The 19,425-nt window shown below is 36.7% G+C and overlaps 1 protein-coding gene across 1 annotated transcript in view; it reads right to left on the bottom strand.

Annotated features, from left to right (window-relative positions):
* wtip (WT1 interacting protein) overlaps positions 1-19,425 on the bottom strand; it is a 275,147-nt gene that overhangs the window by 19,750 nt on the left and 235,972 nt on the right. Inside the window, exons 4-7 of the mRNA XM_028810095.2 lie at positions 17,307-17,369; positions 10,522-10,652; positions 9,842-9,893; positions 7,610-7,678 (exon numbers count right to left, since the gene is read on the bottom strand). Coding sequence (XP_028665928.1) covers positions 7,610-7,678; positions 9,842-9,893; positions 10,522-10,652; positions 17,307-17,369 — 315 coding nt within the window. The remainder of the gene's footprint in view (positions 1-7,609; positions 7,679-9,841; positions 9,894-10,521; positions 10,653-17,306; positions 17,370-19,425) is intronic.

The raw sequence follows: 19,425 nt of genomic DNA on the forward strand, positions 1-19,425 counted from the left end.
TTTGTTAGTATAGGCACAGTTTTTATGTTCCCTTTTCACCCTTGGCGAGGGATGAAGTAGTCTCAGTCTGCTCAAATCAGATCATGGAACTAAAGTAGTAAGCATGACTTCCTCCACCCAGTTATTTCAAGAAACTTGCAGCACCCAGACCAAGCTTTTCACCTGAAGAAGCAATCAAGATGGAAGTTTAATAGTGTCTTTCTGAAAGTAGAGACAACACAAATTTTCCTGAATGATGTAAACACACAACTTCCTAGAGTGGCCAACCACTTCCTCAGAAAGTCCTTAGCACCGGAGTTAGGGCTCTAACTGTCACAGGGTCGCAATGAAATCGGAGTTAGTAATAATAATAATGATAATACATTTTATTTATACAAGGCGCCTTTCTGAGAACTCAAGGACACCGAACAAAAAATAAATAAATAAATAAAAGACACATTATAAACAACTTAAAACATCAGAAAATATAAAAAATAAAATCAAACAAAGCCAATTAAATCATAAAGAAAAAGAAAAAGCTCTTAAACTTAACAGATAAAAACACACCTTTTTCCTATTATCTTATGACTGATATAGAGCTTGGGCCGTTAATAAAAAATATCAATACATACATACACCATGACCTAATTCATAAAACTAGTGCAGGTGGCCAAGCCTTTAGCAAAAGGGTCTCAGACCTATGGAATTAACTGCTTGCTTATACCAGGAATACACCCATGAGTCTCATCATTTAAGTCCAGGTTGACTACTAAATCCTATTGTACCCTGGTTAGAATCGATTAGGCTGTTCATACTACTATTTTTAGTAATTTCCTTACCAATTAAGCCTTACAAATCATTTATGAACTGTTGCTGCACAATCCAATCTTTTGTTTCTCTTCCTGTTGTTCTAATGTTTCACTTGGTACCACTACTAAATTGCCAAACTGTCTATCATGCATTGCAGCAAAGCACAAAGGATTTATAAGGTAACCATGAGAAAAAAAATGTGGTCGAAAGACAGAAATGGGCCAAAACCAAATCACAAGACAAGAATTAGAGTTGAAAATATCAAAACAACATATCAGTCAGCAGATCATTACACAAATGAAAAGGATTAACTTTTATTAATTAGAATCCAACTCAGATATAGGAATTACAGTGCAATGAACTTTTTTCCCCATCGCATTGTGGTTGACGGTAGGATACGTTCCCAACAACAGGTGCTAAAAAAATGATGGTGGATAAATTCCAAAATATTTCACAATGAAAAAAACTATGCTCTGAAGCGAAAAGCTATTGTAATTATTGAATTCCCATGCGTAGAAAATCCCGAAATCAACTGCAAATTCTTACCCAAAGCGTCAGGAAAAGTTGGTAAAAATTAACTACAAAATATCCAACAATTAGACTTTTCATCATGTAGTTATGACACTGTAGACTGTATCTCCCACCAAAAGATCTTTTTTTGTTATTCTTTTCAAGTGCTGTTGTGAGCTACCGCATGCAGTGCACTTGCATTTTAATTTTGCTTATTATGTGAATAAAAATGTTTTATTAGTGCTAAAAACATTTTGTGAATGGTGCAGTTTTGAACCTGGTACTTAAAAGAAAAATTTCTCCAGTACACAGTAGGAAGTCTTTGTTTATAATTCAGTATCCCCTTGTCTTCATGTATATAGGAAATGGGGTCGGTGTGCATGCAGGGCTTACTGTGCTGCAAATAGCTGCTCAATTCAATTTGATTGCAATTTGGACCTGCTCTGTCAGTTTGTCTTAGTATTTCTGGGGGTTATTCTCCAGCTTCTTAAAGACATTTTGTTTAGTTTTCTTCCATCACTTGTGTCAAGCTGGAGTTGTTTTCCACTTGTCTGTTGCCTCTAAAGCCCAGACATTTTTGTATACATGAACTTTTTTGCCTGTCTGACTTTTTACAAAGACAGTTTTGTGTCTAAATGATTGGTGTAGAGGGTCCCCACTTTTTTGCAAATACAATGCTAATTATTTGAGACAATCTCCCATTATCTATATATATAATTCACTAAGCCGGGAGACAAGTAGCCACCCATGGAAAGCACGCCGGAAGGGGCGTGGATTCACTAAAACGCCGACAAGTAAGACGCCAATGGCGCACGCAGGAAGGAGCCACGCCCACCAACTCTTAGACCATTGGATACAACGAAAAAAATCACAGAGCCACGCCCACCAACTCGGACGCGACGCCTTGGAAAACATGCCGTCATTTCTGTTTGTTTGTGCCACAGTCCACTTGCTGCTCTGAGCCACGTTGACTTTTCATTAGTCAACCTCAGTGGAACCTTGGTTCACACAGAGGCTGCGCCAGAGAGAGACAGAGGCACACACAGGCAGCGCATGAGAGAGCCGCGCAATCCTTTAAAACTGAAGTTAAAACACAATGAAGGAAGCAGTCTTTAAAAACCAATAAGCCCTGTGCCTCTTTTTCATTAGCATCTCACCTGCTTCAGGCCCTGTGACAGTCGAGACGCTCTCTCTGCAGCTGACCTTCTCTGTGCCTGACTCCACTACTGTCAGTCGCCTGATTAAAAATAGCCTTTTGAAGGGGAGCTATGGACCCGCTATACCACAGGAACACATTGCCTTCGAGCCTGCTCTCGCTCACTCTAACGTGCCGGCTTTCTCTCTCTCTCCTCACTCGCTCACACACTGCACAGGGGAGAAATGCCCGCAGCACGAGTCTACCCGGAAACCGTTTCAGCCACACTTCCACGCCCCTTGCTACACTGTGAGTGCGATGATTATTTATTTAAAAATGGGCTTTTGAAGGGGAGCTGTGGACCCGCTATACCACAGGATCACCTGTGACATTGCCTTCACATTGTTTTCCTTTTATTTATGATCCTGTTGAGCAGATCAGACACCCAGGCAAACAACACTGAATAATCAATAGCTGCAACCAATTTGCCCGCCCCAACTCCTCACCTGAGTCGGTTTCGTCTGTGTTCAGCAGTGTTTCCCAAACTCTGTCCTGGTGAACCCCTGTGGATTCAGGGTTTTGTTCCAACCAGATTCCTAATCATTAATGCCAGTGAAACTCATCCGGGATAAGTCGGTTTTTCAAACGCAGCCGTGTAGCAGATTAGTCTAGGAGGATGTAATAATCCGAGATGAATGCGCGCCTTCGCGCTGAGTGGAAACACAATGTATATTGCTGCAACAAAATGATGAAAGAACAAGCGCATTTTTTTCACACAAGACGAGTGGGTGGTTGTTAGTTAGTTAACACGTGTGCATTGTACTTACTGAAAGCAGCGTTACGGATTTTGTAAATGTTCATTTTTTCCCCTCTGCTTAAAAAACATTGAAAAAGCGGCGCGGATTGGTTTGCAGCGTGTAAAACAGTTTGTTTGTCGCGGATAATTTGCTATCCACACAGGGAGGAACCGGGAAGCGAACCCACAATCTTCCACTGTCTCCTTACTGCAAAGCAGCCGTACTACAACAGCGCCACAAGGCAGTTAAAGAATGCACCGGGCCACATGTTCATTTTTTCCCCTGTGCTTAAAAGACATTAAAAAACTGTTTCTCAACTGTGACTCCGGAACAACTCAGTACGCGAAAAGCGGCCAGAACCGCAAACAACAATGAAAACTCTACGTGACTCACAGGTAGTGATGGGCCGCTCGATACTCAGGTTTTGACACTGTGTCGAGCTTTCGAAGCACTGCAGATTTTAATACTTGATCGAATAATGACATCTGTGATTTAAGGATTTCACATTTTCTTTCTCAGATGTGCTTACCTATATCATGGCAAAGTACAGGGATAAACCTTTATTTTCTGTCTACTCCGTTTTAATTAAGACAGACCAAAGAAAACATTTAAGGCTATTAAATGTGATCTCAAGAAATGATCAGGGTTATAATACTAATAACAGGAGCGATTATAATGATACAGTGCAAATGTAAATACTAATTGAAAGAGCCGGGAATGCATGAGGTGAGGCGTCTTATTTTGTTTAACTCTTGCTATCGTATAGTGCATTCGGCCTGTCGGCGTTAGTTATATTTAGATTTTTTAGACATCACACACTACAAGCTGCTGACGAACCCTTCTCTTCGTTGTCAGTCTGTAGCTACGAAAAAATAAAAGCAATACGACTTTTAACAGATGTCATTGAAGTGTATCATAAGTTTCTGTAACGTTAATGAAAATGGCCAGGAGGTGTCACGAGAGAGGTGAGTGTCAAATGCTTCAAAGCTTCGATACGATTTCCAACACAATTGCTTCAAACGTGTTAATGCTTCGTGAGGCTTCACTCCGCCCATCACTACTCACAGGTTACTGAACGAGAAATCAGCAGACTAGCATGACGGATGGGGCGTAATGGGCGTCCTTCCCCTCTCCTCTGGATTTTTCAAATGTTAATTTTTTCCCTGTGCTTAAAAATCATTAAAAAAGTGGCCTGATTATGCGGTGTATGGTACGCCGCGGGTTGGCTAGTATAACTTTATTTTTGCTTGGAAATTGGTCACTGACTTTGACAAACAGATATGCAGTATTTCAAGAGAAAACATTTAAGAATCTTTTTTTTTTGTGGTTAGCACCCCAAGGGGAAATTTATTCATAATTTTTTGATTATCTGCTTTAAGGACAGACTGGAATCCAATCAACAAACTATATTAATAATCATTACTCTACTGTATAGTGTTCACATAAGTAAAAATAGCAATGAGGAATGAATGATAAAATGTAAATATCCAAATTAAATTGACGGTACTATACAGTAAAATACCACTAATGAACACAAATGGAACTAATCACACAAATGTGACGCTGCTTATACAGGATGAGAAGCTGTACAAATAATACTTTGGTCCAGTTCTAAAGGTTTTTTTTTTTCACTCCAAGACCTGATGGAAGAAAACTCTGATAATTCTAATAATCATGGTCATCACTACTTTCTCTTTGAACTACACTACAGTCCACCTCAACACCACTAGCCAGAAAAAGTAAGACTCTTCGTCTTATCAAGGTAAGAAACATTGTTACCTTAACTATCTTTAGTTAACTCTAATCTGTTGCATGTTGGTTTGACATGCAAGCAGGAATTTCACTCTGCTCTGTGCACAGTGCTCCTGGGTACTACTACTGTTTTATTTTTTAATGGAAGAATTTTCTGGTGGATTGTACTGCATTATCTCTGATTTGTAGGTCAAAAAGTTGTATCAAGGGAAAATTAATGACTTCTGACAACCGAAATGTATTTCTTTTTCTGTGAAATTTCCGTAAGTCACACTTTTTTTTGTCATATACTAATGTTGTATAGTGCGAAGGCGCTATGTTAAAAATGTATTTTAAGGCTAGTTATAAAAATTTTTTCTTCCATTTAATCCACTGAAATAAAGAGCAATATGATTAATCGCGGAGTATGGTTAATGAACAGTTTGCAAAAATTTCTGGATTTTTCAAAGTGCCTCTTAATGCAATGAAATATTAAAAGCAAAACCAACAGCTCTTCTGCTTCAGTATAGACTGGACTTCACTTGAGTATGCAGTACTATTTATTTCATGTTATTCTGGTTTAAAAGAATTTGATGGCTGTGTTGTCCGTGAGAAATATGTCATATCAGAGTAAGTATTGTGCTATACATAATGTGGAATAATGGAATATATATATAATATAATGGAAATTCTCACTGTTTAACACAACACTGATGCATGCTGCAGCTGTAAATTTTAAAATCAACAGTTTGAGTGTATATGTTAAAGCAGAAAAATGTAATATATGCCTACATGTATTTAATGATAGCAGAAGAGTTTGAATTATATGCATATAACAAAAATAAGTCAGAATGATTGAAAACCAAAATTAATTAGAACAACAATGTTAAATCAAACATTTTTACCGACTCTGACTTCAATAACCCAGTAACTGCATCAGACTGACTCCAAAGCTCCACATTTCTGTCCAATCTGCAGTACTCAAATAAGTAAACACAAAGACAGCAGTGTAAAATTTCTCTAAAACATGCAGTAATAGTTTTGGGAAATGAGAAAATAATGTCATGAAAGAAAGGCAAATGCTTAGGGAATGGCTGTCTAACCAGTGCTTGTTCTCAGATTTCGGAGAATAGTTGGATGTTACATCCTATGTCCTTGATTTTTAAAGAGTTTTTGTTTTTCTTATGACTAAACAGCAATGATAAAGGTTTATTACTATAAGAAAAATGAAAGTTAATGTGATATGAATGAATATAATGTGATAATATAACATGCTGAAAGTACTGTATATTATATGAATCATTGAGTGTTTTTAATCTGTTTCTTTATACCCATTTTTTAAACTACCAGTGAGTCAGATCTTCACAGAATTTTTACACTACATTTTTAAAAAGATCTTTTATATAGGTGGAAATGTCTTGTGGGATTAAAGCAACACAATTTAATGCATATGCATTTCCCTGCTTCAAAATGTATATTTCTATGTTCCTGTATATTTATACTTTATGACACTGATGCTTTTAATATTTAAGCAATAGGGTGAGAGCTGGTCACCTGATTTTTGCTGTTAACTGTATATACAGTAGGCGTGAAATGATTTTTAACTAAGTGACAGCAGAACTGTCAATATTTTAAATTCTGCAGCATTTTCATGAGGATGGTTGAGGTATATATAAGGTAAGAGAAGAAACAATTTCAGCTGCTGGTGTATAGGCTAAGGAATAAGGTGTGCATCTGACAGCTGAGCCCAAATGGCAGTCTGACAGACTGCCATTACCACAGCTTAATGTGCCAGGTGCTCTGACAATGTCATCTCCCTCCAAAAAAGTCAGCAACCTTTGTGTTTCACTTTACAACGATCCCCCTAAAAGTGAAAATATTTTATTCTATTTATAAGAATACCAGAAACATTCATCCAAAAAGAAAACAAAAATGAATTTTAAAATAAGAATTTCAGGCATTTTGGGGAGTTTCTGATGAATGAATAAGGTACAGATTTTACAGTGCAACTTACACAGCTGATAACATGAAATTAAGCCCTGAGGACGTCCAAGGCCACAGAAAGTCATCCAAGACATTTTAAGTGGTAACCAGTTAACCTGATTTAAACACAGACAATGACATTTAAATAGGACATTGTTAACCTATTGTCAAGGCACTGGTGAAATAAACACCCTTGGCCACAACCAAAGAAGCCATTTCTATATTTGTCAAAGCATGTTTTCAGTTGTTTTAATACAGTAAGGCAAATACATGATTCAATATGATGACATAATTGGTTTCTTTTGGGAATATGAGAAGACAAACTTCAAAGGATTCTTAGATACTACAAAAAAATCAGTTTTTAAATCTCTTGCAAAACACCAATATTTCAATGTATAATATGCTATGTAGAATAAGATAAAAAGAGATGCTGTCTGCGATGGAAAATTTATAAAGAAATTAATTTAAAAAAATGAAGTAAAATTCAAATTTTATAAACATCCATTAATCAAATGATAATATGTGTAGAGAAATTTTAAAAAAAGAAGAAACAAAAAAAAAAAAAAAAAAATTAGATTAATCTAAACGCACTAAGCGTATCCAGACTTTTTGTGGAAAAAAAGAACATTAGAGTCAACTCTCAAGAGCAAGCACTTTACTGTACCTCACAGTGATAGCACTCCACATGATAGTCTCTGTCCATTGAAACCACTCGTATCGTCTCTTCAGAGCCCTGTAAGGAAAAGGAGAAAAGTTACAGACATTATTTAAAAAAAAAACAAAAACAAAATCTGTTTTCTTAAAGCAAAGGGCTTATTAGAAATTGATACATACCTTAAATGATACCTAGTATGATCTCCATTTAACAACACTGCATAGAGGTAATTACATACAACAAGGTACCATGTTTGGATTTTTTTGCATACAAAATATGTAATGGAACATCTGCAAAGCTTAATCCTAATCTGTGTCATGGGGGTCAGAGCTTATTCCAGCAACATCAGATTCAGGAAAGGGAAACCAACTCTAAGTAGGATGTATATCCAGTTCAAAAAGCGTATCCCCACACTCACACAGCACCAAGTTAGAATAACCAAATAATTTAAAATGTGTATCTTTGGGATGTGGAAGTAACACTAATGTACTCAGAGAAAAAAAAAACACAAGACACACAGGGAGAATATACAAACATTAAGAAAAGGAGTTTTATGAATACTTGCAAACTTTATTTTTTTTTACCCTTAAAAAAATGTATATACAGTGCATGTAAAAAAGGAATAATTTTGAAGAAACCCAATAATTTTGGCAGCATAAAGACAACATAGAAAATCAAGTGTTACTGTTTAGAAAAATCCGCTTTGACAGTAATTGAATTTGAATTCATGTATAGTTTGTTTTTCTTTTCTACTAAAGGCTATTGATTAGAAAGGAAACATCTTCATTTATGAGTCAAAAATTGCAAAGTACATCATTTAAAGAAACTCTGGTGTCTTAAATGGCAGTTATGAAGTATTGTCACACACACACACGCTTGGGGAGCAGCTGATGGGCTCAACGACGCGGAACAACACAAAGAAAGTTGGTTTTGTACAAGGCACTAACGTCTCTCTCTCTCTCTCATTCATCTGTTAAACCCACCACTTTCGACCTTACCTGACCACTGCACTTCCGGATTTTTCATTCCACGTCATCACCGCTCGACCTTCTTCCCAGCATTCCCTCTGTGTTCAATTTCCTGTCAGTCTCTCTATATAAACGTCATTCATGCACTGCAATTTTGTCCGTTGTGTGATTCATTATTACACTGAATGCATAAGCCAGGGAAGGCTATTCTGGACCTTACAGTGTATGGGGCTCAAACACCAAACCTTTATGAGTGTGTTGTCCACTTCTTTTCACAGTATATATCCCTGAGGTGCCATTTATGATTACCAGTATCTTCACAGATAAATTAACTGTGCTGAAACATTTTAATGAATCCTATATGTCGGGACACTGACACTCTTATCATTTCAACAACCTCAAACACGAAAAATCCAATTCAGGGTCGAGAAGCTACAGCCTTTCCCAGCAGTTTTGGGCCACAAAACAGAAAACAGGTTTGAAGAGCATGCCAGTTCATTGTAAGGACTACTGAAATACACACACTCTCAAAGGGCAAATTTGGAATCACCAGTTAACCTGAACAGCATGTAATTGGGGATGCGGTAAGAAAACCCATACAGTACAAATGGGCAAGGTGCATAAGGCAATGATTGGGCATGGGAGCTGAACACTGGAACAGTGATGAAGCAGTGCTAACCACTACGCAAGATGTAAAATTCATAATTTTATGCTAGAAAACAATACATTTTGGATAATTCTGCAGTGTGCTTTTATGTATTTAACAGACCCATTAATATACTTGGGAAAGGGTTTAATATACTTCTTAAATGATCATTTAACTATCTCAATGTACAAACTTCAATAAACCACATAACTTATCTTGTGCTGTATATGAATAAGGGAATGAGGAAGCATATGATAGATAATGAGTGAGTCTAACAGAAAGATCAAAATGGAGGAAACATGGGTGCAAGAAACAGGCACAGAAAAATAGAAATACTGTAGACCAAATGCATGCATGAAAATGTGAGAGGCAGAGACAAAGACCAAGTGAGAAGAACAGAGATGGAGCTAGTGCATAGAAAACGTGACTGAAGGCTGGAGTGAACATAAAAGTCAGCACAAGTGTGAGCAGCTGAGAGAGAAAGGGAACTGAAGCATTACTGCCAGACAATCCACTAATTCTTAGCTGGTTTTCTCCTTGTAAAATAATACATATATAGTTATAAATGCTTAACAACAATGAAATCACTAGCTAATCGATTTTGACCATCTTTATCTGGTACATTACCTGTGCAGGTAGGATAGGCTGGTGACACGAAGCACATTTAGGAGCAAATACTCTGAAAAACAAAAATCATAATTCTCAAAATTTAGTTAAAACATACATCTCAAAAACCATAGCACAACATAAATGTTGAATATGCATTACTGAAGGTTCACCATTTCATGAGAAAGGCTTTCTTTTTCTGATGTGCAGACACCCTTATTTATCCAACACCCCTCAAAAATCCTCTTTAAACTGGTTTATCAAACTCACTCTAACCATGAGGATTACAAATCACTTCTGTAACAAATGTTTAATTTCATACATTTATTTTTTTACAGAAGCCATACCTCATATAGCCAGGCTCAAGACCCTTGTACTGTAACATTAGAATGAAAAGACATCCGCTACTGTAGTACTATATTCTTGATATACCCTTTGGTTTGAGAGGAGGATGATAGCAATATTTCTGCAGGACATTTCATGCTTTGAATGCAGTTCAATGTGTTTACAAAATTATAGTAACAATTACCTCAATCTATATTATATATATCATCATATACACAGTTGTATGTGCATACAGTGTATTTACCATTTTGGGTTATTTCAAGAGTAAAAGGGGTCAAACTGCAGTTAACTATTTTAAAGTAAGTGATTCAAAACCAAAAAAAGAGATGAGCCAGCAACGCTAACTGTAGCCTTACGTGTGGTAGTCCTTGACACAGTAGATATTATTGTCAACGTCAACTGTAAAAGGGACTCCGTCTAAGCAGTCATTGCAGACTACACAGCGAAAGCAGCCGGGATGGTAGGACTTGCCCAAAGCTTGCAGGATCTGTGGACACAACATTCTATGAATAAATGTTTCATCAAACTTGATTGGCTCACTCTACACATCACACTCTAAGAAAGGCTACAAAAACTGCAAAAGTTAAATTTAAAACAGTTTCTGACAAATATCTGGAAGAAACCAAAATATTCAAGGATTAATAAATTTATAATACACAGGAATCCCTAAACTTAATCTCAAAGGAACAAAAGTGAAAGGTAGCAAAATTTAAAACTATAATTTATTTGACAAATAACACAACTTATAAAATCAGGATGCATTAAAAAGTTTAGCTTTTTTTGTTTAAATACAGCTCAAGCACTGGTGTTATAAATTAATTGCTCAAGGTCACACAATGAATATGATGCTGGGGCTGAAAGTTTAAAATGGTTTCAAGTGTAGTACAGCCAATTGACAGTTTGCTATGCACCAGGAAATTGAAATCTGCCTGCTATTTACTGCCAGCATTTAAATCGAGTTGGGACTTTTACAGTCAGCAAAGAAACACAAAACTTACAAGCTATATTGCCATGTGTTCATACAAAGATCCCTTTCTTTTCTTCTTATCTAAATAACTGCATGGTTAATCAACATCAATAACTGACAAAAGAAAAGTTGGACATTAATACTGTACAATGATCGTGATCTTGTGCAGCACCTGGTTGTGTCCTGGTAACCAAAATAGGCATAAAAATTATGATAACAGACAATTTAAAAAAGTAATCTGAGAAGGTGAGTTTGCAAGTTTCTCACAAAGATGATAAAAGTGATAATGCTCAAGAGGCAGCTGCAGCAACCTGATATAAAGGGCCTTTAGTGGAGGGAGTGGCTGGAAAGAGTGGTGGGGGGCTGATGATGAGTGACCAGGTAGCCCACATTTCCATGGTGAGACCTAATTCAGGTATTCAAGATTGCTGCATAAAAAAGGATTACTTATGCTGCATTTTTTATGTTGCAAATTTTTTAGCTTACTTATTGCAGATAGCGTCTTTCTAACTATACATGTTTGCTGATGTTTAATTACTATTCACATCAGTTCTATTCAAAACAGGTAAGATCTTACCATTCAGTAGTTTTCAGCTTAGTTTGTCAATTAAGATATGAGGCTGGACTGTTTTAAAAGCAGATCTGAAATTAATAAACAGCTATCTTGCTTGGGTTTTTAGTCTTTTGCTAGTGCTTGTTCAGCAAATCCAGAAGTGTTGCTTTGGCAACCTCCACTCCCCCTCTTTGCTCTGTATGCAAATTGGTAAGGGTCCAGATAGGTTTGGGTTTTGTTTAGCAGCCGTCTGTTAATGAACTTCTAAAAGGACTTCATGATATGAGAAGTTATGGACTTCAGTCTGAAGTCATTTATAGCTTTTAAGTCAAGTTTTGGCCTTTGGAATAACATTGGCCTATTTGCAGAATTTGGGCACTTGTTGTCCAGAGATATGTCAGATTTAGAGTGGAATGCTGAAAAGGTGCTGTCATGCTTAAAGAGCTGCAGTTACACTACCCAAGTTTTGGCAGAGAAACCTAAAAGAGAAGACTATAAAACACATAGACTTTGTCATTTCCAGAAAAACAAAACAAGAAAAGCAGCTTGAATGTGTGATTCCTGCCTTGTGCCGTTTGCCTCTATGATTTAGTGTTCTTCAGCTCATTGGGACCTTAAGTTGGATTCATCAGGTTTGAAAGTGGGTTGACAGATGGACAACAGACATTGGGGCAGGGATATGGAGTCAGTACAAAAAACCTTCGACTCCAACTCTGACTCCTCAATTTCTGGTACCACCACCTCCGGCACCTCTATATTTACTATGTTGATGAAAATCACACAACATACAGGATACAGGGCACTTCATCAGTACCAGTGTGAATCATTGGGCTACTTTTTAGCACTCTAACCTGTTAAAGTTTGGGTTTAAAGTAGCAATGTTGTTGTGGCTTACAAACATTGTGTAAAATTAAACAAAAGACTAAGCTTAAAAAATTTAAAAAGAAGCTATATTTTTATCAAAAGTATACAAGAATAAACTGTGTAATTGAATTAGCATATGTGAAATTGTACATTTTAACAAATTATATTACAATTTACATTTAGTCAGAATCAGAGTCAGAACATTTTACCGACTCTGACTTCAATAACCCAGTAACTGCATCAGACTGACTCCAAAGCTCCACATTCCTGTCCAACCTGCAGTACTCAAATAAGTAAACACAAAGACAGCAGTGTAAAATTTCTCTAAAACATGCAGTAATAGTTTTGGGAAATGAGAAGAAAATGTCATTGAAATTTATTTAAACCTCATTCATCCAGTGGAAGATGAAATACTTGATTTTTGAAACATTTCTTAAACAGAAGGTTAAGGTAAATGGAAAGAGAGAGAGAGAGAAGTTGAGAAATAGTGTCCACATAAGCCAACTAAAATGCAAAAATTACTGTTACCTCTGAAGAAAGTACCTGAAATAGCTGACAAAAGATAGTTAAATAAGAACAATATGAGAGACTGGTTGGATATGGTAGTTTCTGATAGAGAGAGTTAAGATTTTAACTACTTCCAGATATTTCAGGATAATATAAAGTAAGATTATGAATATCAGAGATTTTTCAGTATGCAGTTATAACTTCCTCACTTCTCACCGACTCAAAAGGAACTCTGGTTATTACCAGCCTTAACACATGCTTGGTAAAGCATAATGAGTCGAGGATTACAATACACTGCAATGGACTGGTGCCTAGTTGGTTCCTGCCTTGTACCTTATACTAGCTAGGAAAGGCTCCAGCACCATCCGTGAGCCTGGTCTGGAATAAGAAAGTTAGAAAATGACAGGACATGCTACAATATGCCTTTTTTCAGCATCTCCGTCTAACTTAACTGTTACTTTACAGAGTATTCCTCTAAGCAAGATATGCCAGCCTCCATATAATCCTCCTTCATTTTCCGACCACAGGACATCTTACAGGACAGTGTTTGGTGGGATGTTTTTTAGTGGTGGCATATTCTCAATTCATTTGTGAAAATGTAAAATTTTAGGACATCAGAACAGCTGTAATTCCCGATATACTCGCAGTAATGTGCCAAGCTTAACCTACCTTGTCACATTCTAAGCCACTTAACTTTGTAGGTTCATCCACTACCCTTCTGAATTACATGGCTTGCATGGTGTAAACAGAATTGTCTACATAAATATAGCTGTCACTAAATGATATTAATGCAGATGGCCTAAAAAAGCAGCCACTTAGCAAATTAGAAAATCCCATCTACCATAACTGAAGAAGAACTGAAGAAGAGTTTTGAATAAATTAAGTGATCTGTGAAACAAAATATAAATGTAGAAGACTTGTTAGGGGAGTTGTTAGTTAGTACATCAAATTGACAGAAGTATTTTGCTAGTTAAGCTATAATGTTTGCCTATATAACAGTAGTTAATATAGTTAGTGGAAGGTTCTATTATAATTCCTACACTCTAACTTGTAAATGGAATATTCTGATTATTCTTTTATCACTTTGACTAGAGAGCAGTTTAGTCTATGATCTGACTTGCAATTGGTAAGGCATGGAAGGCAAACAGATTCATACCATACTGAATGTACTGAGGTTACTGAACATGTTTGAAGTAAAGCCTATATGTAAGTTCACCATAAACAAGTTTTTAACTATAGAACATTACTGAAATTTAACAAGAGAAATCTAAGATTGTAATGAAACAGAGAAGAAACCTTTTTTTCCTGTTTTTGCCTTTTATTCCATGTGTGTAATAATATTTTTCTGAATTTTTGTGATTTGTTCTTTTTTAAATTTTCACAAAACTTTTTAAACATAAATTTTATTAAACTGTGGAATTACTTTTGTTACATGTTTGACACATGCTAGACCCAACCTTGCCAGCTCAGTAGCTACTCAGTTTTGGGATCCTGGAAAAGATGCAGCTACACACATTACAGCATAAAAAAATATATTTTCACTTTGTAATTACAAAAACAATACATTTAAAATCATGATGACAAAAAAAAGATGCATCTGAAGTAGTTGTTTGAAAAAAGGGAACAGTATATCTGAGTTCTGCCTGTGACACAATCTCTCTTGATACTCTCCTTGAGAGATTAAAATCGATTGGTATTATTGGCACTCCACATGCCTGGTTTAAATCTCATCTCTCGGATTGTACACAGTTCATAAAACTAAAAAATTTCCCCAGGGCTCTGTCTTGGGTCCCCTTCTGTTTATCATTTATCTCCTGCATCTTGGTCATATGTTTAGGAAATTTAATATTAATTTTCACTGTTATGCTAACAACACCCAGCTCTATCTGTCTACTAAGCCTGATTGACTGTCTGTAGGAAGTTAAATTATGGCTGTCTGCTCATTTTCTTAAATTAAATAGTAATAAAACAGAGTTTCTTCTGGTAGGAACTAAATCTGTTTTGGACAAATGTGATAATATTGTATTGACTATTGATAATTCTGTAATCTCTTCTTCCTCCCAGGTTAAGTGCTTAGGTGTTATTCTCGATAGTACCTTAAAATTTGAGGCGCATATTGATAATGTTACTTGATCTGCATATTTTCATCTACATCTACAGCCGTTTACATTCACCTCTTTCAGCTACTATTCTGCTGCTATTCTTGTTCAAGCTCTGGTTACATCTTGTATTAGTTATTGTAATTCTATCCTTTCTGGTCTTCCTTGCAAACTTCTTTAAAAACTTCAGTTGGTTCAGAATACTGCACCTCATATTATTACCAGAACCTCTTCCATAGAACACATTACTCCTGTCCTCCAGCAGCTTCACTGGCTCCCTGTTAAATATCACATTGATTTTAAGATTCTGCTTATTACTTACAAGCCTCTTCTTAATCTGGCACCTCCTTATCTTTCTGATCTTCTTCACATCTCCTTTCCTTCTCGTATCCTTAGATCTTCTTCCTCTATCAATCTTATTATACCTCCTGCTCGCTTCACTACCATAGAATTTAGAGCTTTCAGTCGAGCGGCCCCACGCCTCTGGAACTCTCTCCCACAAGATATTCGTAATATTGACTCTTTCCCCACCTTTAAATCTCATTTTAAAACACATCTTTTTATGACGGCTTATTCTGTCTGACAATTTTAGCTGCTAAATTTAAATTCAATTTTATTATTGTATTTTTTCTGGTTTTATTGTACTGTAATATTCTATTAAATTTATATTGTGACTGTTGTTATAAATGTGTTCTGTAAGGTGTTCTTGTGTGCCTTGAAAGGCACCTATAAATAAAATAAATTATATTATTATTATTAAATGTGCTGCTCAGCACTTTCTAAGTTAAACTTTCTTATTACAAGGGTTGGTACCTGAAAACTTGCACAAAGAGCTGGAACTGAAATCCCGCTCGCACTGTACCCTTTGTATGCACAGGACAATTAAGGAACCCTTATTTCCAGAATGTGTCAAAACAAAACAAAGTTCTATGTGTTATGAAATAAAAGTAGGTATTTCAAACAACAATCTAGCCTGCCAAATCCAGTCCACAGCTATTGGCAGTCTGATGCTGCCCCCAATTAACTGGACTTTGGAATCACCAGCCCAAACCAGTGGTTCTAACAGTGTGATCCGTGGACCACCAGTGGTCCCCAAACATAAGTCAAGTGGACCACAACTTGACAGTCATCAGGGCAAAGTAATTCTAAATTGCTCAGATACATTAGTCTGTTATGTGCTTGCTTAAGCATTTTTTTTGTAACAATCAAGGATACTAGCTGACTTCAGCACTACAAAATCAATGGACTTAGATACATGAGAAACAGCATACATGGATCTAAAACTATCACCATTCAGGACACAGGCTAATTTTCTTGTAGACAGCAGCAACTTTTGCTTCAATTCCATGACTTACTGTTCCGCTCCTGTTTGCTTGTGGTGGTTGCCCCTCTGGCACACACATGCAACACCTCTTCAGCCTGATTTCAGTAACTACAGAGGTCTCTTCTAAACTCATTTTAAAGTCAGTCGAGTCAGTCCTTCTGACCACATGTCACCAGTGACACACACATCACTGCTAAGAGGTGCCATACTGTTACCCGAGCTTCACGGCTAAGGGGTTATTATGGATCACTGGCTAAAACCTGGAACTTTAACAGCAATGTTGGATTTGATCTTGCTATTCACGCATAAATGCATTTCTTAAAGTAAATCTTTGAAAGGAAAAGCTGAATTACACCAACTGACTATCAGACTCAAGTTGTCTGCTATCAGATTTGACTTTAGCAAAGTGGTCCTCAGTCCAAAACACTTTTGAGTACCACTGGCAAAAAATATTACATCTGTGAATTAAAGCCAAGCTTAATTAAGATAGTTAAATTACACTGATAAAGGAAATGCACAATTGCACTAACAGATGACTGTCCGACTCAAGTGGCTTACTCTTAAGTTTGCACTTTAGCAAAATTGTCCTCGCATCCAGAACATGGTCTCCAATAATGAGATGACTCAAAGCCAGTTTATTTAAAGAATTTACAGTAAATTACACTAATATTCTTATCCACTCTCATATCTGAAATAAAAAAAAGACATACTTCACAACATAAATTTGCCTAAATTAGGTTTTGAGAGGCCATATGGCCTGACCTCAACACAATATTTGACTTATATTCTGTCAAATGGTGAAAAAATAAGAATTTGCTTTTTCTTACCATTTCCATGATGAGGTGTCCACATACAAAACACTTGTCTGCAGTTTGCTGGAACCCTGAGTACTGTCAACATAAAAAACAAAAATATCAGACAGGTGAGAAGGAAAAAGAAATGTAGGAGAAAATACTTATTAGTGTTACTCTCAATACTAAGATGAGACAGCCAATCAGAAAAATGTAAATCGAACAAAAGAAAACAACATCATTTATACACTGAAATGCAATTAATGCCACTCAACCATCCATTCATTTTCTGAAACAGCTTAGTCTATTAACTAACTCAGGATACTAATGCCATAATAAAGCTGGAACCAGCCTTGAATGAAGAGCCAGTTAATTTGAAGATACACAAATAACTACACTCATGCTGGACTAGTTTATGCCACCCAAATAATCCTACCTGCACATCACTGGGATGTTGGAGAAGGACGTGATTAGCCAAAGAAATCCCACTGGGAATAAATGCAGACTTTTATATAGAGTAACTGGAACAGGATGTGAACCCAGGTCCCTGGAGCTGTGAGGCAGCAGCACTAGCTATAATGCCATTGTGCCACCCCCATGACTAAACAAATGAGACTTTAAAATACCTCAGTACTACTCTAGAGTAGTACTTTCAAATCTGCTCTGCATTAGGCATAGCACAAGGATTTGTCAATCAGCTTTCCAGCTATGTTCACCATAACCAAATTATTTTTTCATTAGAGACTTTGGTTTTTATGTCAAAAGAAACCAGTATTCTTATTACAACACCATTAACCTCTGTCAAATTACTAACCTAAATAAAATAAACTGATGTTTTAACATGACGTAATATGCAAATTATATATTTCGCCTCTCTTAATTCCTGACCTGTGCTTCACCTCATGGCCTTACGCTGTAGAGGTGACATAATTTAAGCTGTTGCCACACAAAAACAGCAGGGCAAAAAAAAATGTAAACAAGGAAACCAGACTCACGTGAAACCAACAATGCAGACTTTTAAACCAAACAATAGAACACAGTTGCCAGGTAACAAACCAACAAAGCAGCCAAATTCAACAAGTAGAAATGTTTTTCTCCCTATCATTTTCATTTTCTTAAATGCCAAAATAGTACACCTACAAATGTTCTGCTACATTCTTGTGCCTCAGATTTTAACATTATTGTTCATTTAGCAGAGGCTTCCATTCAAATAAAATATAGAAGCCTGAAAACAAACCTGTGAGAGGTATACAGTATGAGTTAACATAGGGAGTGTGTCAAGTAACAAGTGGCAACTGACGTGAGGAATATGAAGGCAAAACCATGTGGGGAAAAAAAAACACACACACACATATGGTGGGAATGTCATTAATCCTTAGTACAGCCAAAAAGTTTAAGGCAAGGAAACAGCCACAGGCAGCAGAGGATCTAGGATATAGGAAGTGAAATAAAGTCAGAAGTCATTGTCAGGCAGACCATCTGTACTAATTGTGACTTGAAGGTTGTTGCACTGCTACAGATAAAGAAATGATAAAATAGTGTGTAGTTGAGATGCCAGGCTAGAAAAAAAGGGATCGCTGAATGATCTGTGGAATCCAATCACAGAGGCTAGCCGAATCATTCTATGTGACTGTGGTCTAGGGATACGCAAGACCAACTCTCCTAACAGACCATTAAGCACAAACCTGGCTGTAAATGATAGCCAGTGGAGGGAGATCAAGAGTGGTGTAATCTGAGAACATAATGGAAGGTTGTAAATCAATGGTGGTTCTGAACTCTGAAGCAGCCTGAATACCAGTATGGGATTATTGCCAGAAGGGCAACGCAGAGATGTAGAGATGAGATGACTAGCGTTTAGCACACAAGTAGCACTGAGGGATACTGTAAAAAGATCCCATTTCTAAAAATTCTGTTAAGTCTTGCACCTGAAGGACACATCCACCTCTATCCCCCAGCACATAACAATATGGCGGTTTAGTTTAAACAATGGCTAAGCAGTGCTGCGTGTTACCACCTCTTAAAACCAGGGACCCTGCCTTGATATCTATCTGAGGTGGCTTTGGTAAGATGAATTTGCCTATTACAAGTGCATCTGATACCAAGCTGCCATTCCTTTTGTATTGTGGGGTTTACATTTTCCTCTTGTATGCATACT

This window comes from Erpetoichthys calabaricus, chromosome 9 (assembly GCF_900747795.2).
Source record: "Erpetoichthys calabaricus chromosome 9, fErpCal1.3, whole genome shotgun sequence".
Classification (NCBI taxonomy): domain Eukaryota; kingdom Metazoa; phylum Chordata; class Cladistia; order Polypteriformes; family Polypteridae; genus Erpetoichthys; species Erpetoichthys calabaricus.